At 43.6% G+C, this 20,823-nt stretch overlaps 2 protein-coding genes across 2 annotated transcripts; one reads left to right on the top strand and one right to left on the bottom strand.

Annotated features, from left to right (window-relative positions):
- The first annotated feature begins 884 nt into the window (after window positions 1-884).
- Window positions 885-10,047, top strand: LOC101762591 (uncharacterized protein YNL011C). Its single transcript, XM_004969100.2, has 13 exons — window positions 885-1,252; window positions 4,222-4,338; window positions 4,447-4,579; window positions 4,696-4,792; window positions 4,896-4,939; window positions 5,168-5,324; window positions 5,705-5,776; window positions 6,769-6,852; window positions 7,691-7,792; window positions 8,521-8,568; window positions 8,900-9,025; window positions 9,191-9,283; window positions 9,727-10,047. The coding sequence occupies exons 1-13, from the start codon at window positions 958-960 to the stop codon at window positions 9,877-9,879; spliced, it is 1,521 nt and encodes a 506-aa protein (XP_004969157.1). The 5' UTR covers window positions 885-957; the 3' UTR covers window positions 9,880-10,047.
- Window positions 10,048-11,553: 1,506 nt separating this feature from the next.
- On the bottom strand, window positions 11,554-13,987 carry LOC101762190. Its single transcript, XM_004969099.4, has 3 exons — window positions 13,527-13,987; window positions 13,293-13,404; window positions 11,554-11,833 (listed from the first exon to the last, which is right to left on the bottom strand). The coding sequence occupies exons 1-3, from the start codon at window positions 13,867-13,869 to the stop codon at window positions 11,704-11,706; spliced, it is 585 nt and encodes a 194-aa protein (XP_004969156.1). The 5' UTR covers window positions 13,870-13,987; the 3' UTR covers window positions 11,554-11,703.
- Window positions 13,988-20,823: the final 6,836 nt, after the last annotated feature.

Raw genomic sequence — 20,823 nt, 5'->3', positions numbered from 1 at the left:
GGATGATAGGAGGTGCTTACTACTACCTGTTGTTTGTTACCGCATTGCTAATAATCAATCAGTAGTGGTAGCGCTTGACGTGGCACGTAGATATTCTAGTCCCCCTACTCACGTGGCCTAGTCGTTTTTCGAAATCAGAAAGGCGCCTTTTAACCCACGATCTGAAATTCTGAATGGGCACAAATGTTGTTGTTTCTTGTCTCCGGCACACAGGAGTACAATACGCAGCTCCAGAGCCTTTTGCAGGGTCCGGGCATTTTCATTTGACACCACCCCCGTGCAGACAGACAGTGCGGCCAACGTGCCTTTGCCTGAGACGCGCGAGCGCAGCTTGTCGAGGTTAACAATTTTGCAAGAAGAGCACGCACGTTCGCGGCGCGGCGACACCCCGAAGGAGGTGTGCACTGCGAAAAAGCTGGGGACGACTGATCATGGAGCCTGGACCTGGAGGGAGTGAAGCCATCGCTTAAAGAATCGGTAACGTGCGGTACGTGTGGTGGGGTGTGTGTGTGGTTCGCTCGAGTGCGCATCATGTCGCGTTTCGCCTTGCAAGGATGATGCGCGTAATGAGGATGCCGGGCCGCGGCATTCATCCATCATATTTTTCGGACGCTGGAGACGTGCTGCGATGCAGGTGCCGGAATGATTTGAGTGCAAGGGCGAGCGTTCCCGTTCAAAAATCGGAATTTCTAACTAATAGCCGGCTAAAAAAAATCAGGCGCTGTTTCCCCATGGGCCGAGACCCTAATCCCAAGCCCAGGAGGCCATTCCCTCGTCGAGCCCGCCCACCGAGTCCACGCACCTTGCTTGGACCACCAGAATCAGCAGTAACTGACGCCCCGGTGCCACGTCGGCGCCTCGGCTGGTGCGCCCAATCCCCCGCAGTGGCCGGTGCCACAGTGTGCGAGCGAGCACGAGGGAGGAGGAGACGCGCGCCGCTCGTTTCGTTCTCGTCCGATGCGGGCCGGCGCGGCTGCTTCCTCCGCACGGCCCCCCTTGGGCTCCAGCTCCACTCCACCTCACCCGCGAGAATCCGAGATGGCGCTCGTCGCGTGCCCGCGCTACAACATAAGCCACCCCCGTGCCTTCGCTTCCGCTCCCGGAAGCCGCGGACTCCTCCGCGCCTCGAGATCTGCCGCCTCACGGCCGCGGGGCCGTCTCCGCCGCGCCATGGCCGCCAACGGAGGCGGCCATTCCACCGCCACCGGCGCCGGCGCTTCCGACGCGCCCCCGTCGCTGCTCGTCTTCTCAGGTGACCGTTCCTCCCTCTTGCCTCTCAATGAGTGGGTGCGGGTGGGGTTTCGTTCCGCGGCTGAGAGGGGATTCGGGGATTGAGGTGGTTTGGAGGATTGCGCCTGGGTTTCGGTGCGTGGATGCGCACGCAACTCCAATGAGGTCCGCGCGCGCGTATGAGTCGTGTGAATCGGTAGCGCTTATGATCGGATTGCTGAATAATGCGCACCAATTCGAGGGAGCTAGCCATGTCTGTGATTTCGGGCTCTTCTGCACTTTGGGTGATGAGAATTCGCGCATCTTCCACATGACTGCAACCATTAACTGGCGCCGTAGTCAAATCAAAGTGCTCGAACTCGATGATGGCTCCATGGTGGACTCTCATGCGGCCAAGGCTGCTGTCCTCCACTCCTTTTACAGTCAGCTTCTCGGTCAACAGGATCAATGCACGCCACTTCCAGCTCCTCAGCTCCAAAGCCTCATGGCCTCCACTGCCCTCACACCGTCTCAAGCAGCTGGCCTCATTGTGCCGTTCACTCGCAGCGAGCTCCGTCTCGTGCTTGCCTCCATGCGGCCGGATTGCACCCCTGGCCCGGATGGCTTCACGCCTTTGTTCTTTCAGAAGAACTGGAACCTTGTGGCTGACGACCTCCTTCAGCTCTTGCTCGACTTCCAGTTAGGCACGGCGCAACTACTTCGCATCAACAAAGCTTACCTTGCTCTACTGCCGAAGAAGGACGGTGCAACCAAGCCCAAAGACTACCGTCCAATCTCCCTGCAGAATTGTGTCACCAAGCTTTGCACCAAGGGTATGACCATGCGCCTGCAGCCCCTTGTTCCTCTTCTCGTGCACTCAGACCAGACTGGTTTCCTCAAGGGCCGTTGCATTGCGGAGAATTTTCTTTATGCAGCTGAAATTGTCCAGTGCTGCCACAAGAGAGGAGCCCAAGCGATCATCCTCAAACTTGATTTCAGAAAGGCATTTGACTCCGTTGATTGGGCAGCTATGGATGCTATCCTCCGAGCCAAGGGCTTCATGAGTGGTGCAAATGGATTCAGCTGCTCAACGAGTCTAGTCAGATAGCCGTCGTCCTTAATGGTGTTCCGGGTAGATGGATCCAGTGTCGTAAAGGACTCCGCCAAGGTGACCTGTTGTCACCATATCTCTTCATCCTTGTTGCTGATCTCTTACAACAAATGGTGCTTCATGCGTCAACGCTTGGTGAACTTCAACACCCACTCGTTGAAGACCTGCCCTGCCCTATGCTCCAGTATGCTGACGATACTTTGATCATTGTCCGGGCGGTGCCTTCCCAACTCCGGCGCCTCAAAGAAATCTTGGATCAGTTCTCGGCTATGACCGGCTTGCATATCAACTATGACAAGAGCACCTTCGTGCCTATTGGTGTTCCAGCGTCAGATACCTGGGGTTGCCTTTCTCCCACAACAAGGTGCGCATTTGTGATCTGCAGCCTCTGGTCAAGGCTGTATCAGCATACATTCCGGGTTGGTGTGGTCCCTTGCTTACACCCAGTGGGCGCACCCTGCTTGCCAATGCGGTGCTGGGAGCTCGAGCTGTATACGCGATGGGATCCATTCTTCTTCCACAGGGCACAATTCAGGCAATTGATTCTACTCGCCGTGCCTTTCTTTGGACTGGTGAAGACTCTTGCAATGGTGGTCAGTGTAAGGTCGCTTGGGAAATGGTTTGTTGGGACAAGCAACAGGGAGGTCTCGGTGTCAAGAACCTGTCAGTACAAAACCAGGGCCCCTGTCCAAATTCCTAAGCAAACTCCACCAGGAACCAACCACCAATTGGCAAAGATGGTTCCATCGTTTCTATGGTGAAAGTGCCAACCGTGATCTTGGTGAACAACACTACCTGGACACACCGATCTGGAGCGCCCTTCTACAACTACTGCCACAGTTTCGCCAATGTACCTCCACTCACCTGGGCAACGATTCCTCCATCAGTTTATGGTACGATCACTGGATCGGGCGTCCCTCTGGCTGATATCTTCCCGGCCCTCTTCTCACACTCGGAGCGACCTCATATCTCTGTCCGTAATGCTTGGGCTGGAGGCCAATGGAACCTCCATCTTGCTTCCCACCTCAGCTCTACTGCCACCACTGATCTTGCCACTCTGGGCCAAGCACTGCAGCAAGTGCAACCCAACCCTCTGATTCAGGATCGGCGCGGCATGGGCTCGAAGATGCTGCCGTTCTCCTCAGCGGCTTTCTACCACTGGAGCTCAATTCATCAGCCGCAGGACCTGTTTGCTCCTTGCATTTGGAACAATGTTGCCATCCCCCGCTGCAAGCACTTCCTATGGTTAGTGCACAGGCACCGCCTCCCATCTGCTGCACTTCTACATCACCGCAACATCATCGACTCCCCGTCTTGCACCTTCTGTGGTGCTCATGAAGATCAAGACCACCTCCTGCTTCGGTGCAATCGTGCCAGAAGGATCTGACGCCTCCTTGGATGGCCATCCGTGCCGTATCTCAGTTCCTTCCGGGAACTCTGGACTCTACCGGAGTTACCTGACAGAACTGTGCCTGCTGTACGCTCGGCAATCCTCACTGCCGTCCTATGGCACATCTAGGCAGCCTCCAAAGCACATTCGAATGCAGTGCCGTTTTTCATGTGCCAATCAACAGTACAGTGGTGGTTGATGGATGGTGTGTAGCTGCCATGGTTTGACAATGAAAAATATTGGTAGATATAAACAAACAAGTGCCGTTTTTGTTTCTTCTTATTATTGTCCTGCCACGGAAAGTTAATCTCTAGTTACATGGGAACTTTGGAATAGCAACGGAAAGAAATGCATAGTGCTGACAATTTAACTTGTCAAAAGTTTGCAGAGAGTAAACCTCAATTTGTCTTGTTGTTCCTTGGCATCTCTGTCATCTAGCTTTTCCTATTTTGTGATGATTTCTTGTTTCCTCCTAAGAAATTGCCCTCCTGACCTTTTGAGTTTGATTCAGGTGGTACGGCATTTAATGGCGTTGTTGAGGAGCTGAAGAAAGTCACTACTCGAGTTGTGCATGTGCTCCCTGTTTCTGATGATGGTGGAAGCACGGCTGAGATTGTACGTGTGCTTGGTAGGTCTATGTTACCACGAAATTGATTTCCATGTTACTTGAAATGTATCAGGATATCTGCATGTGTCGAATCTGTTATGATGGTCAGCGTTCGCCTCCGTGTATTAGGTGGACCTGCTGTGGGAGACATAAGATCAAGATGTTTGAGATTGTCTGATGAAAGTACTTCAGAAGCCCTTTCTGTTCGGAAATTGCTTGGGCATCGCTTGCCTATTGATCCTTCAGAAGCAAAGCTGGAATGGTAGAAATATCTTCCTCTTTTGCAGATCAATTTTATTTATTCTTGTCAGTTTCAGGCCTAATGTCCAAATAATGTCTTCTTTATGAATAATCAATGTTAATTTCTGGATTTGATAGGTACCAGATCGTAGAAGGAGACCACTCGTTATGGGATGGAGTCTCTCGTCCATACAGGGAAACAATTCGTGCCTTTTTGGTCTACTTCCACAATGAGGTCTGTCTGTCACGCCTTTTGTGCAATCCATAGGTTAATTATTAAGCAATGTATTACCTATTCTCTTAGTAACACATAATGATTTTATTTCTTTTGAATGCAGATACTTCGACGGTCAGCTGAAATGTTTTGCTTCACCAACGGCAGGTGATTCTTCTAAGGTGAAATTTGCAATAGATGTTCTTGTAAAACTTCATTGCTTTTCATTGTGAGACCATTGTTGGCGTGTTGAAACTTTTTGGTGTACTCAATGATATGCACAAAATATCCTGTTTTCTGATGTTACTTACCATACAGGGAATAGCCCTTGAGGTCAAGTCAATACTCCCTGTTTGCGTTTCATTTACCTCACCACATATTGATTTATTCTTGCAGCATCGGAAATTTCTTTTTTGCTGGGGCACGCATATTCTTCCAGTCGTTGGATGCTGCAATTTTTTTGTTTTCTCGCGTATCACAGATCCCTGCAGAAAGTCTTGTGCTTCCTGTTATATCAACAAACGACAGACTTACTCTGGGATGTGAACTATGGGTAATCTCACTTACCAAGTTTTACTCATGTTGTACATGTAACTGTTGTATACATTTCTGTGTTGCTTCTTGTTACTTGCCCTTTGGCTGAATTTTTGCTTCACCCATTATTTATTTTGGATCCCTTTTTTATTATTGCAATCATTTTTTTGGTGCACTTTCTGCAATTAGGCAAGTAGCTATCTTATAAGCTTGTATCTTTTTTGTACAAATACAAGCTTGCATTTATTAAGAGTTCTAGATCTGGCAGGGTTATTTGTGTTTGCAAAGTTACTTCTATAAATATGCACATCCCTTGATTATAAAACCAAAGAAACACCATAATTCCTTTGTTGATACATCTTCTTGTTCTTCATTTAAGATAAAACCTTCCATTTGTAGGATGGGACTATCATTCGTGGCCAAAACGAAATATCACATCCAAGCAATGGACGCCGAGAAGTTGTCAATAAGGTACTTCAAAGAGTACCATATTTTCAGAGTGAATACTGCTGATATTACCTGAGGTTTTTTAGCCTAAAAGCATGCAAGAAACTATTTGTTTCATGTTTTTGTGGTTACAGTTACCTAACTGCTTGAGGTGATATCTTGGACTACAGATTCTGTACTAATGGACATAGATACTTTGGTTTAGTCACTAGCTTGAATTTTGATGGTACTATCCGGTACATGTCTTTGTCATTCAAAATAGATCAAGGGAAATGAAAGAAATAACAATCTTGTTTTCTATTGGAAAGATGATCTAAGTTATGTCAGTTCTAATTCTACATTTCTGCAATTTAATGACATACATCATGAAGTCTAAGGTAGATTTATTTTCTAAAATATTGGGGGATAAAAAAAATCTCCTAAAAATGGTTTTGTTCAGTTAAATTAATTAAAACTTCATGTTATAGTTTACCTTTTTTAACCTGTATTAGTTTGGTTGGCTTAAACAGCAGTTTAGTCTTGAAAATAATTGTTTGTCATCGCGGCTTGGAATTTTTGTTTCATGTTTCATAGTTACCCTAAGCATAAAGAGCAAGTCACCAATGTTGTCTAATTTGAAGCAGTGAACTTGAGTGTTCTTAGGCCCTGTTTGGATGGGCTAAAACAGGGGGCTAAAGTTTAGCCCTATGTGTGCTAATGGGCTCCAACCACTAATTTGCCATAATCTGTGCAATTACCCCATGTTTAGTCCTCCTACTTTGCATTCAAATAAGAGGGCTAAAGCTTGTCCCTGGGTTCCAAACGAGGCCTAGGCTTCAAGCTGTCTCTGCTATGTCGATTGCTAATGATTTGCTACATGTTCTTTGTTGATGACATGCTTTATGTCTCCAAATTCATTTCACATTTTGTGACCTCTAGATGCTCCTTCTTTCCTTCAATCTATGCGCCGTTGTTGATTTCTCCCTGTGATTGTTCTTTGCTAATTGATTTCCTGTTTTATTTCCTTTTCCGGAAAGGATTGTAATTCATGTACTGCACTTCCTTCAAGGATCAAACGTGTGTTTTACATGTCAAGTGAAGGTAGCAGCCTGTTACATGAGGTATGTCCTCATTTTGTTTCGATTTTTTAGATAGTTAAAATGCTATATTATTTCTAGGCAAGGAGTGCTTTAACATTTTGACGTTTAGGTTTACCCAAGCAGCAAAGCTCATAAGTACAAGTCACTCAATATAATGGGTCCGAATGTCTTCATATTCCACTTTATGATCAAAGCTTAATGATGACATGGTAAAATGTCAGCTTTTCCAAGAACACTATTTTATCAGTGTTTTTTAAGTTCTTGGCAAACTTATCTTTGAAAATAACAATTGCACATGTGCCAACCTCTGTATGGTGTAATCTAGTCCTACAATAATGTCCATATGCTCAGAATTTAGGGAGAACTGCAAAAACACATCCACGCAGGATTTGATTATTGACCTATATTAATGAATTCAATTTGGTTGAAAGAAAGCTTCGTGTTGAGTTCAATCCGATCCTGATCAGTGGTTGATGAGTCAGCCGTTAGGTACCACAGGACTCTACTGTGCCACTGAGGTGCCACGCTGGAGATCCATGAGCCATGTTGGAGCAATGACGGGCTCTTCCTTGCCTGGTCATTGTATTAGAGGGGTTCTTAAAACCAAATAAAACTTGCAGGGGAAATGCTGACAACAAACTATGTAGGGTGAATTTTTGGCGAACTTCCCAAACTTGCAAGTGGAGTTTTGCATTTTTTCCCAAAATTTAGCTATCTTCTTGCATCAATAGAAATACATCTTTTAAATATCAGTTATGGCTCAATAACATGTAAACTTGATAAGCTGTCATGATATCTGAAAACTATATTTGGTATCTGCCACCATTCCTGATTGTTTTCTGCTAAACTTTCATTGTAGGTTTTCCCGGAAGCTAACCATACAGTTTTGGAGCAGTTAAGTAAAGTGGACTGCATTGTCTATGCTATGGGATCACTGTTTACATCAGTTTGTCCATCACTGGTAATGCTGCTGCTTTTGGTTTGCTTGCACAGGGCTATTACTTCTTCAGCATACCGTTACTTCTTTATTGCACGCTTCTCGTGAATTCTTTGCCTTCATAAATTTTAGCATACTCATGATTCATGACATTTGTTTGACATGCTGTAGTGATAAAACAAAGTTGTTTTTTCTGATTGCTAGACTCATAGGCATGGTCTTGTTCAGGCTCAATAATTATGGGTTTGTTAATATTAGTCCCAGATGTATTAGCTTTACTTATTTTAGGGCAATGGCAGTTGCTCTGCCTTTTCATTAAAGCAGGCTAGCAAATAAGTACAGGTAAATGCCTAGACAGGGTCCCAGGCAAATGAAGCTTCTTTTCAGGAGCCAGCTCAGAGTACTGCAGACGGTCTGGCAACATTATTGGGTTTACTCATACCTTATTTCCTGTGACATATCTTGCCAGTATAATATTGTTTGGCTTGATAAAGTGTTTTAGATGGGATAACTGCAGAAGAAAAACGGCTGACATAGTAGTTAGGAGCATTAAATTACTCAACTGAAGTGCTCCGCCGACCATAACCCAGCACCTCTTAGCCTGAAACCATATGGAAGTTGGAATACTTACTTCAGGCTGACCTGTCAACCCACACTCAATTGAATAACATTGGATCTAACTTCTTGCTCTTGCACTTCCATGTTTTTGCATCATCCACTCTGGAACCTCTCTTACATTAAAGCTTATGCAGGTATTGCGTGGCATTGGTGAGACTATAGCGTCGAGATCCATCCCCAAGGTAACTATGCTAAGAAATCGGATCAGGTATCACATTTCCGTGCTTGATTACATTGATCTTTGATTCCATTTGTCTCGGGCTAAATATGTTCCCTCTTAGTTATGTACACATCAAACTTTAAGTGCTATTTGCCTAACTGAGGCTTGGTTAGAAAGATGCCCTGAAGTGGCATTGAAGGGATCTGATCTACTCTCTACATTAATTTGACAAGTGAAGGAGTGTGTAAAACTTGTTGCATTGCTTGTCTTGTAATGTCCTGAAGTTTGTAGTATTTGTGTCTCTTGATTGTTTCACTAAAAATGTGTTTCTGTCTGAATCCTGTTGAATCTAGGTACTACTTTTGAATGGGTCGCATGACAGAGAGACTGTCGGGCTGTCTACCTCTGGCTTTGTAACTGCAATTACTGATTCTCTAAATCGGACTTATGGAGATCCTCACAAAAGCCTAAAGAATCATGTAAGTTTGTTGTATATTCCTCTAAACAATTTACTGGAACAATGGTGTAATATCATTTGCAAACTAAATAGGAGATTCTTGCTTGGTCCAAAATTCAACAACAGTTTTGAGAATGCATGCCTTTTCTCTTCTAAGATTTCCCTTTTATTTCTCTGTTGTGTGCAGCCCAATGACTATGTAAATGCTATATTGGTTCCAGAAGGAGGCCAAGTTCCTTTAGATGTTGAAAATTTGGCTGCTCAGGGAATATTTCATGTGGTAAGTATCTCTAGTTTATTAGCTGTGATGGAAATTATTGATCTAGAAAGGATGAGGAAATGTTGTTTTCCCTACTGTTTCACCCAGCAAGTTATTTTTGTAAGTCTTGTTTTGGCTGGGATGATAAATCTTTGAAGTTTCTGATCCTATCTGCTGGGGTTTTCATTATGCAACTGAAATAGTATTCCAATTGTTCATCGTATTATTGCTTATCTGAGTCAAAGTACTTGACGTGGAATTGTGGATTGTACATGCAGTGGGATTGCCTTAGGCCTTAGAAAATCCAGTTGGGCAAGCTTAATATAGTATCTAGGCATCTACTGTTGGTATTTATACAATAAACAACCTTAAGTCTTGTACAAGATATTACATTATGCACTAATGCTTCTGTACTACAGCTTTTTGCTGAAACAGTTGTTTTCGTATGCCAATCCATCTTGCAGGTAACCGTGGAGTCAGTGCATGACCCAAAGGTGGGCGTCATATTTGATCCACCATCACTAATCCAAGCTCTAACCAGTCTCATATCTGAAGAGATGACTACGCACCTCTCTGAACCTGGTTATCTAATGGAAAATGTAAAATTTGTAAGTTGAGGTTTCAGGTACAAACATGATATGTATATACCACTCTTACCAATTTATTGTTTTGCCAACCGATCCATGTTGCTAGTGCTTCTATTTCTATTTTAGCTAGTACTAATGTTGCAATTCTACACTACTTGATATGATTAATGGAAAATGAGAAACCTATGATTTCCTCCTTGACTTGTCATTTCAATTCATTTCACCTCCTTTGCTGATGAGTGGTGTGATTCAGGGCTTGCTTATAACTTTACCACATGTCGTACCCTTTTCTTCCGCTTCTTTTTAAGCCTAGAGCTTCTAGAATTTGCCAAAAACTCTCGCTGTGCAAGTTCCTAAATACAATAGCAATAATCATTCTCCACTCAGGCTGGCCATTATGATCATTTACAAAAGTAACTAAATGTTTTGAATACAAGTCCAAAAACTGGCAGGTTGGGCATTATGATCATTTACAAAATGCAACAGCAATAATCATTATCCACTCGAGGCATAAGAGCACGTCAGCCTTCAACATCTCTGGGGTGATTTGGCCAAAGTCGAGTCAACATGTCCCAAGTCCGGACCAACTTTGCACCAATCTAATTAGGGAGTTTAGATTAGGGAGTGTTTGGATATTAGATGCTAAGCTTTAGCAGTGTCACATCGGATGTTCGGGTGCTAATTAGGAGGACTAAATATGAGCTAATTATAAAATTAATTGCAGAATCCCTGGACTAATTCGTGAGACAAATCTATTAAGCCTAGATTCGTCTCGCGAATTAGACTTCATCTATGCAATTAGTTTTGTAATTAGTATATGTTTAATACTCCTAATTAGTATCCAAACATCTGATGTGACAGGTGCTAAACTTTAGCGGATGGTATCCAAACACCCCCTTACTTAACCTTCCTGGTTAGAACAAAGCTATCCAACAATTAAGGGTTTGTTATCAAATAGTAGGAAGTTGCGTGTATTATATAATTCATACCCTTTCCATTTTGCATACGTGATAAGTCATGAGCAAAATAATCAACATATTGCGTAGATAATAGTAATGGGCAGATTATTACCAGTATCAGCGGAAACCGACGCTCACACGCTGACAGATTGTTCGATCGAACAGCGCGCGGTTAAAGAAAAACGCTTAACAAGCGTGCGTGCGCGCCGCGATCAAATTGGAGTCGACGCCGTTCTCTTCTGCTCGCGAGTCGTGACCGGAGCGTCGCTACCATCACCGCTGATCAGGTCAGGTGGCCACGCCGTGGATGGCGAAGTTAACTGAGGTCCTGTTCAGATCAGCTAGAACTAAAGTTTAGTTTGGAGTCGACTAAACTTTAGGTAACTAAAAATTAGCTGACTACTGTTCGTACCTTATTTGGATTCCCAAGACAAGACTGAAAGGTAGCTAGGAAACGCAGAAAGTCTTGCCGGCTGGAGGCGTTCCGGGCCCAACGCGCCGCGATCAGTCCAGTCCTCCCGACTCACGGCGGACGCGGCGGTGCAGAGCAGTCGTCGGCACCTCCGGCGGCTACCGCTCTTCGTGACCAGTACAAGCATTCCCCAAGAAAAAAGAGGGACAAAGGACACAGCCGGCCGGGCAGCGTGCACGGCAGGGGCTCAGCCGCAAGAACCATCAAGATCGCATGCAAATGCTCGGAAACCAACTGGGCCTGCCGTGACCAAAAGACGTACGAGGGCAGGCATAGAACGAATACGATACGACACCAAGGAAGTGCACTTATTTCAGCAATGACATGCTTATTGAGGTAGGAAAACATCTCTAGTTCTCCAAAATAGAGGTGGCCTGCCCGATTTCTACTGTTCCAGGTGAAAGCCGCTCTTCCAGAATTACATCAATAGCCGACGTAAACTGCAGCGTTGACTATGTAGCAGTCGTCGTTTTTGTCCCCCATTGCTTCCAGGCACACGCCGCTCGAACAGATCATGCCGCCATCGACAACCTCGAAGCTGATTATCTCGCCACTGCGAAAAATCGAGGAAATGGCATATGAGATCCATAAACCAAGATCAAACTATCAGCACAATTGACAATAATACATTCTGTTGAAATTGAGATCATGCCTACTTAATCTGGTCAGGGATAGTTGTACAGCCAAACACCACCATCCAATCCATCATCCATGGCACTTGATTTTGGCAAGGTTTTCACATTGTCGATCATGTTGACAATCTTGCTGAATGCCTACTGAATGATTAGTGCACTCTACGTCTTCAATCTTACTGAAAGGTGCAGCCATGAATATGACTTCATGGAAAATGCATGACTACCCTGCCATATTCAACTCGTGCAAGATTCTTCCCAATGTTTCAAGTAAACATGACTGCTTTTCCATATGTGATACCCAAATATATCTATGAATGTAAATTTTCATAATTTCATTCCAAATTATATCTTATCAACAGTCTTATCTAAAATTGCATAGCACAACTATTGAGCATTCCATCACTGAATGTACAGGCATCAACTGATTAGCAAATGCCAATTGATGGAAGACTAGTGTGGTTTTATCAGCATGCTATTTTCACTAGATAGTATAAAATGTTATAGTATGGCTTATGTGCAAGGTTTTGTTTGACTCAAATAAAAATTTTCACATCTAAAACATTTCACAGTGTGGAGCATTTCAACACCCTCCTTTAGTAAAACGATGACAATGCATCATTTGCTGTCCCAGTTGATGAAGCAATTGCAAGTCTTAGCGAAAGGTGTTCGATGGCTCAAATGATGGAGGTTTACTAAAATGGTGATCCCTCCAAATCTTTATAAAGGTATTCTCGTGTTATGCCGATGCAATGAACTCTTAAAGAATGTCGTACAAGCTTGACTGAAGCAGGAAAATTAGGTGTTTATAGCTACATTTAGGTATGTATTTAGGTCAAAAAGAAAACAAGGCCAGAGAAAAAGACTGTTATATGGCACAGAGGTCATGGAGGTACTACAGAGTACTACATGAACACAAGCCCAAGGTTGCCTAACCATTGGATTGTCATCTCCCTGTGCCAATAGATACTATGCAATTTCAATTGTTGAGGACCACACTAACAAAACGTCCGTACTGTTAGGACTTATGAGCACCGCCGCCAGAAAGTTTTTTCTACGCAATTCAATGAGTAGGGGTTATCATGATATTGTGCTAAGAAAACATCCGCTTATACGCTTATACATTCAGCAATTGTTGACAATGTGTTGTTCTGTGACTATATCAGAGCCCAAGAATGAAGCAGGGCTTCAAATCAAGAGGCCTATACTTGCTCCCCTAAGACCTACCCGTTATGAGATTACATGCCCAGCGTCAAGGATTATGGAAAATTCTACTTCAATATAAACTAAGAGCCATCACACCATTGCACGGCAACTGTTCAGCAAGTTCAAAGCTTTTTAACAGGACGAAAAGAAAAGAAGGGCAGAAATAATGCTCACTAGGGGAAGACGGCTTTGACTCTCTCAGCATCCAGCAAGTGCTGTGTCGACCTCGGCACGCCGAGCTTGATCTGCAGCTTCATCTGGTCGGTGTTCACTCCGGGTATAGACCCTGCAGCAGGCGCAGCCCACAACCAAAAACAACTCAGTTCAGCATCTCCTGGCGTGCTGGCGACATGTTCGACGGAATGCCCGAGGACAAGGGACATCGCAGAAGGCGAAAAATTTCCGTACCGCCGCGGAAGGCGGGGATGGAGTTGGAGGATATGGCATCCTTGCAGGCGCGCACGGCGGCGGCGGTGATGTCCTGGCCGTGCTGGTCGTAGCCGACGCCCATCTCCACGAACAGCAGCTTCATGGCCGACTCCGCCCCTCCCTGGGCGTCGCGCGCCTGGGGCAGGGACGCTTCCATGCGAGAGGAGACGGGCGCCGCCGCCGGGTTCTTGGGTTTGGGGGATCGGATGCGGAAGTGGAGGCGGGAGTGAGAAGATCGGGAGGTGGAGGACGGGAGCGGTGGTGTCCTTGGTTTGGTCGGGCAGAGGAAGCCACCGGTGAAGGGTGCTGCTGACGCCCCCATCTTCGGCTGTCTAGTGGAAATGTGGAATAGTATGGGTGATGCAAAGTTCAGAGTTCAGCCATGAGCCATGTCCAAGTCCAACTGTTGATACAGAACGCCTACCTACAGAAATCTGCTGCTTCTTTTTTTGAGGGAGAGAGGTCAATGAGCGTCACCGGGAGAAACCCCTCCTTATAACCATATGTAGAGATTTGAAGTCTAAAGTTCACTACGGCAGATCTATTCAGCAAACCTATTTGATTTGATGGTAAAAGAAAACTCCATTTCTTTCGAGTAGAAGGTTGTTGTCCGATGCCGCCACTAAGCATAATTGAACTAGCAATTTCAAACGGACCTTAGACCAGATTAATCGGCCGTTATGTTCGTTCTTAGGTTCCTTAGACCAGACTAATCGGCCCGGCCGTTATGTTCGTTCTTAGGTTCCTTAGACCTAACGCGGACCAAGAACACCCTCACCCCCTCCAAAAAATAAGAACACCCCCACCCCTCAAAAAAAGGTCTATTTTAAACCTGTTCTCTTAGCAGATCTATTTTAAACCCATTCTCTTGGCAAGCACCCGTTTGATCCTAAACCCTCTCCGTTTGCACTTGACATCCTTAAGGTGCTTTCTCGTACCTATGCTAATTGTACACGCTCGTGCTTTGTACGATGGTTAGCATCTCTCCTGGTGAGAGGGGGCAACCGGTTTTGATCATTTGGGGGTGTTGGTGTGCCTTTTGATTGTGTCCCTGTGTGAGCTCACCAGAACGCTTATAGTGGCAAAGAGTAAAGGTAGCACCCACAGGACAAAAAAAAAATGAATACGTGCACATGGGACAACTTGTAGGAAGAAATATTCAGTGCGGTAAAAATATAAAAACACTCCAAAAGCATATGTAGAAGTTTTTTTTAAAAAAAAGGTTGAAAGGAAGCATATCCATTCTTTGTCAAAGAAGTGAGATGCAAACTAGTTTTGTAAAAATCCATACAAAAATAACAAATTTCATATACATGTGAACTAGATGACAAATTACCAAGAATTTTGTACACTACGTCAGAAACGATTTGTGCTGGCACGTCAAAATTAGCGTGCTGGTGGACGGAATTGGCACCCGCCAGCACAAAGGTCACCGGGGTCGCCAGACTAGTGCCCGCTAGCACAGATGGCTCTGTGCTGGCGGGCGCCAGCACGAATGCCATCCAGATAAAACCGCGAATAGTTTCTTCCCCAGCCAATCTTCCATTTGGAGCTTGCCTGGGAAGGTTTTGCTCTTGTTTTCTTTGGAGGAGCTAGCTGTAAAACGTAAGTTTGTGCCATTCCAACCTTCTTTTTCAACTTCTATCCATCATTTTTAGCTTCATTAGGTTGTCATCTAGATCTAGACCTAGAAGAGGGAGGAGGGAAGGGAGAGAAAATAAATAGAGATGGATTATTTTTTAAATAAAATTCTATGGTCATGTTATAACGATTATAATACTATGTTTGTCATTTTAATGTAATATAGAATTGAGTTTGATTATATTTTTCCTACTTATTAATTATTACATCCATTTTTAATTAATGAGTTTGATTGAATTTAATATATAATTGAGTTTGATTTTTTTCCTTCTACTTATTAATTATTACATACATGGTTTAATTGAGTTTCATTTAGGGTAATATAGAATTATTTTTTATTATATTTCTTCCTACTTATTATTTACTACATCCATAATTTAATTGAGTTTATAGAATTGCAACCCATAGCTCATTAAATTAGTTAATATAACATAGAATTGTTGTCATAGGTTGTTAAATATGGATCATAGAGCATGGATGTATGGCATACGGAGACATTCGCATACATTCATGTCAGAGGTATCAAAGTTTGTGGAGATCGCGGAGAAGCACGCTCTCATTTGCAAGACAAAGCAAATACGGTGTCCTTGTTTTGAGAGTAGCAACAATATTGTATGGGAGGATACTGATGTCATCAAGAGGTATTTGATAAAGCGAGGTTTTGTGGATGGATACACAATTTGGTCCCACCATGATGAGGCATGAGGTACTTTCAACAACACAGATATCGATACTGGCTCTGATGAAGTGGGTGATGATGATTCAAATGAAAATGATCATGTTATGATGGATGATGATTATAACCATGGAGATTAAAATGGTGATCAAACAGATGCGCGTGTGGAACCACATGTGGACGAGGAACATGATGTTGATATGGAGGACATGTTGCGCCACATTGAACCGGAAGTGTCTCTAGGGAGTGCTAAAGGGTTAGAGAATTTCGAGACACTCAAGAAGGCAGCAAAGGATCGTACGTATGAGGGATGTGGGAAGGAGTGGATAGTGTTGCATTTCATCCTTCATCTTCTGATCCTGAAGGCTAAATTCGGCTGGTCAAATAATAGTTTCAATGATCTCCATACTTTGCTGGGCAAGTTGGTTCCGAAGCCTAACTTTGTGCCAAAAAACACATATGAAGCAAAGAAGATTATCAATCTATTAAATATGTATGTGCAAAGAATACACGTGTACAGGAACCACTGCATATTGTACCATGGTGAGTACGCAGCATTGGAAAAGTGTCCAAATTGCGACGTTAGCCATTACAAAAGTAATACCGATTTCTGTGAGGACCGTGCCGGTTCCTCCATCGGGAATAAGAGGAAGAAAGGTGCAAAGAAAAGTGCTGGTGCTCAAGTGGAGGATGAGTCCTATATATGTACTGACAAGATGACTCAGCGCAGAGTCCTTGCCTTGATGATGTGGTACTTACCGTGGTGGACCATCTGAAGCGTTTGTTCTCAAACCCAAAGACCGCTGAAATGATGACTTGGCATGAGTAAAGGCTGACGGAAAGCTTCGACATCCTTCCGATGCTCGCCAGTGGAGGACCTTCAATGCCAACCATCCAAAGTTTCCAAATGAAAAAAAGAAATGTACGGTTCACGTTGAGTATAGACGACATAAATCCGTTTGGTGAAAGAAGCAGCACGCACAACACATGGTCAGTGCTGATAACCATATACAACTTTCCCCCATGGCTATGTCACAAGAGAAAGTTTCTTTTGCTAAACATTCTCATACAAGGTCCGAAGCTACCTAGCATTGACATAGATGTTTTTTTCTTAAGCCATTGATGGAAGATATGCAGAAGCTTTGGGAAGATGGGATTCGGATGGGGGATGAGTACAGACAGGAGCACTTCACACTAAGGGCCATTATCTTTGTTACCATCAATGATTATCCCACCCTATTTATCCTGACAGATCAGGTAAAAGGTAAGACATCATGCATAATTTGCTTGGATGGTTCATCACATGTGTACCTTAAGGGATCTATGAAGGCAGTGTTCATGCGGTACATGCGCTTTTTATTGAAGATGCACAAATAATGCAGGATGAAGGACTTTTTGATGGCACCAATAAGAATGATTTTGCTCCAAAATCGGCTACAGGTAAAATAGTATTTGAAATGTGCGAGAAGGTCAAGTTCAAACTCGGTAAGAAGTCATTAGGTGGTGCTGATAATTCGAAAAGGGGAAGGAAGCATGCTAAAACTAGAGACGTCGCAGACGTGCCGTTTAAGAAGATGTCTATCTTCTTTAAGTATTTGCCATACTGGCGAGAGTTGGCAGTGCGCCATGCCATTGATGAGATGCATCTTCAGAAGAATGTGTTCGATAGTACCATTGCATTCTTGGGCTTATCAAGCAAGGCAAAGGACGAACTAAAATCTTCAAAAGCAGCAGAGACACAAGCGGAGAAAGATGTTATAAAAGTAAAAGCCCATGGAGAAGAAATGCACAAAGTGTCCGTATACATTGCAAAAGTAATAAAGAAAAAGGCTGACAATGATTATATCATGGCTCGTTATGGTTTTGAGTAAGCTAGTTTTAATTACTATATATATACTAAGTGCTATTTAATACCATCTATAATATAAATTATTTTAATATAATGCAAAGACCACTGGATTTGCATCATTATTTTACCCAAGCTAGGAGAAGCAGTGGTCCTCGACTCAACCAGCTATCATAAAGAGAGAAGCAGTGGTCCTCGACTCAACCAGCTATCATAGAGATAGGTACAAGGATTTCATAGGCATTATATAAAAATAAGATATTCCTTGGCAGTACTTAAATGCATGTTGACATTCTATGCACCTAAGTTGTATTACTACTCTTATCTTTATATCCTCAAAGTGTGTACAAACTTTACATACTAAAAGGTGGGGTCGGCAATCCAAAAAGGATGAAAGCTATAAAAATAATATATCATAGATTCGTAACAATATAAAAACTTGTTTTTTTTCATATAATGTAGACTTATCAATAATAACAGATCATCATTTTTCTATTTGTTTATAGTGCCACAAGCAACCTCCCGACTCCGTGCTATGTGGATATTACGTGTGCGAATTCATCAGAAATAATGGGAGGTACCGGACGAACCCTGAAGACGTAAGTCTCTTATACACTGCCATGTGCTAACTTCCTAATGGTAATATATCCTAATCTTCATTTACTATATACCTGTAGATGCCTACCATCGATAGTAACTATAGCAAGATCGAAGACAAACAAATTGACAACATTTGTACGGACATGGCAAGGTTCATCCTACGCGAGATTTGTCATGAGGATGGAGTATTCTTTGATAAAGATGGCGTGTTGATGGCGGACGAGTGCACAAGTCTTCGTAGATGGGCGTAGTAGTTTTAATATTAGCATGGCAAAGAATAGCTCTATTCCAAATGTTGGATTTTTAATAATGTGAATTATATATTATGTACGATCAGTTTTTAATAATGTAAATTATTTATTATTCAAGTTTGTTGTTATGTGGTTGGAGATACATATTTCAATTTGAGGGCTACAACTGGCGGGAAATAAAAATTATAAATAACTCACGGGAAATGATATATTGAATGGGAAAATACACATTCCTGGCGGGCGGCATAAGTACCCACCAGCATAGAAACCATCTGTGCTGGCGGGTGGCTAATGTCGCCCACTAGCAAAGAGCGGTCTGTGCTGGCAGGCAGACGGCATTTGTGTTGGCTCAAGGTTGCTAGTGGTTGCGATACCCGCCAGCACAAACATGTTCTAGCTGCCAACACAAATACTTTTTGGCGTAGTGGTATTTAAATGCATATGCAGCATGTGGAATAGATGACAAATTACAGAGAATTTGCATCCAAATGCATTTGCACCTGGATTTTGATAATTTTCATATGATTTTTTAAGGAAAATGGTTCTAGGCCATAATGATTTCGGTGATTAATGACAATATAGTCATTGGGACTAATGTGTTTACAAAATAAACCTTTGTAGGTGTTTTATAGGTTCCAAGGACGAATTACCAAACCATCGAATGATAGGACAAAGGAAGACTTAGAAGAATTCTATGGCATCCAAATGATAGTAAAAATCCAGAGAGTTTTATTCTAAGACTTACAAATGATGGTAATGAAGCCGGGATAAAGACACGCGAAGACTTGAAGCGAATCTTGTTGGAAATGTGCATCAACGCATTCCACCAATCTATACGGTGACCTCTAGAAGTGTCACCAAAACAATCGGTGACCATAGGCAAGCACCAGGGCCAAGACGGTGTATACTGTTACCACCGATTCATTCGGTGCGAACAGTGAGGAAGCACCAAAACAGTCGGTGCCATCGGCTCGGCTCAGATTTAGCTCGGGTGGTTTTCAAGCAGATATAATGCCTCACCGATTCATACGGTGGGACCAAGACAATGGCGTCGAATCAGTCGGTGGAGGACGGCTGTAGAAGACAGCGGCTCAAGGGTCACCGACTCATTCGATGACGCCTTGCACATGCCACCGAATCGGTCGGTGCAGCATGTGGGGCCTGAGCATCAGTGGGCGTCAGCCGCCCAATGGCTAGCTGAGGTGGCATGCACCGATTCATTCGATGATGCCTCTTGCGCACCACCAAATCAGTCGGTGCTACGCAGAAAGTTGCAACAGTTTGCAACGGCTAGTTTCTTGACTTGGGGCTATAAATTCCCCTTCGCCCGGCCAGCTCAAGGGTGTTAGAGCTTGGAGAAGCTATAAGCTTGGTTCTCACATACACACAAGTGCTCTGTCCACCAAAGTGCTAAAGAGAATATTAAGGCAATTAGCATAAGGCTTAGGTCTTGATTAGTGCTAGTTTAGACCTATTAGCGCATTGCTTTAGGGATTAGCCTAGAGTTAGGCGAGGTTTGCACACCTCCTTTGTATCGGTGCTTCCGCGCACCAAGAGTTATAAATCCGGGGCTTGTAAGTCTTGCAAGACCCTCCAACCGTGTTTGTGGAGTGGTCCCCAGTGCTTGTGATTGGAAGGAGAGGACTTAAGCAATTTTCCGAAGCTCTACCAAGTGAAGAGCGGCAAGGAGCATCCAAGAGAGGTTAGACGGAGACCCACTTGCACGTGGGGAAGACCTGTCGGCTATCCTACGAAGTTACTTGACCGGGAAGTTTATACCCTTGCGCGGGTATTTCCTTTGAGAGGTGCTCCAACAATGAGGACTACTGGAAAACTTTACTTTTCGATAACTCAGTAAAAATCACCATGTCGCCACGTCGGGAGTTTGCCTTCTCTACCTCATTTACCTTCCACATTTTATTATTGTACTTACTTTCCGCATTTACCTTTCCTAAAATTATCATGTGTAGTTTATACGATTGGAATTTAGAGTGCAAAACTCTTTTACAGACACATAGAAAAACTTAGGGCACATCTAGATAGCAATTGAAATAGACTTTTATATAGGCTTGGAGCCTTAGGTTTTTAGAACACCCACGCTCCCTTCAATTTTAATGAGTTGAGTTTGTATCTCAATTTTTGTAGCCACGCATATCTATCATCTACGAATGCATTACGGATGTGCATCGTTTTTTTTAAAAAAAATCTTTACAGTATGTTTCTATGGGGCTTCATTTCCATCGAGTTGGTAGTTTGCACAAA

The sequence above is a fragment of the Setaria italica genome, chromosome V, assembly GCF_000263155.2.
Source record: "Setaria italica strain Yugu1 chromosome V, Setaria_italica_v2.0, whole genome shotgun sequence".
Lineage (NCBI taxonomy): Eukaryota > Viridiplantae > Streptophyta > Magnoliopsida > Poales > Poaceae > Setaria > Setaria italica.
Note: the sequence above shows the minus strand (reverse complement) of the source record. Positions and strands in the feature narration are given on the sequence as shown.

Excerpts from the sequence above, each read along its gene's own strand:
- LOC101762190 (XM_004969099.4), bottom strand. The coding sequence starts at position 13,869 with ATGGGGGCGTCAGCAGCACCCTTCACCGGTGGCTTCCTCTGCCCGACC. Across the intron at positions 13,405-13,526 it reads CATCCCCGCCTTCCGCGGCG|GGTCTATACCCGGAGTGAAC; the intron begins GTACGGAAATTT and ends CGCCTGCTGCAG. Across the intron at positions 11,834-13,292 it reads GTCAAAGCCGTCTTCCCCTA|TGGCGAGATAATCAGCTTCG; the intron begins GTGAGCATTATT and ends GATTTTTCGCAG.
- LOC101762591 (XM_004969100.2), top strand. The coding sequence starts at position 958 with ATGCGGGCCGGCGCGGCTGCTTCCTCCGCACGGCCCCCCTTGGGCTCC. Across the intron at positions 1,253-4,221 it reads GTCGCTGCTCGTCTTCTCAG|GTGGTACGGCATTTAATGGC; the intron begins GTGACCGTTCCT and ends AGTTTGATTCAG. Across the intron at positions 6,853-7,690 it reads GTAGCAGCCTGTTACATGAG|GTTTTCCCGGAAGCTAACCA; the intron begins GTATGTCCTCAT and ends CTTTCATTGTAG.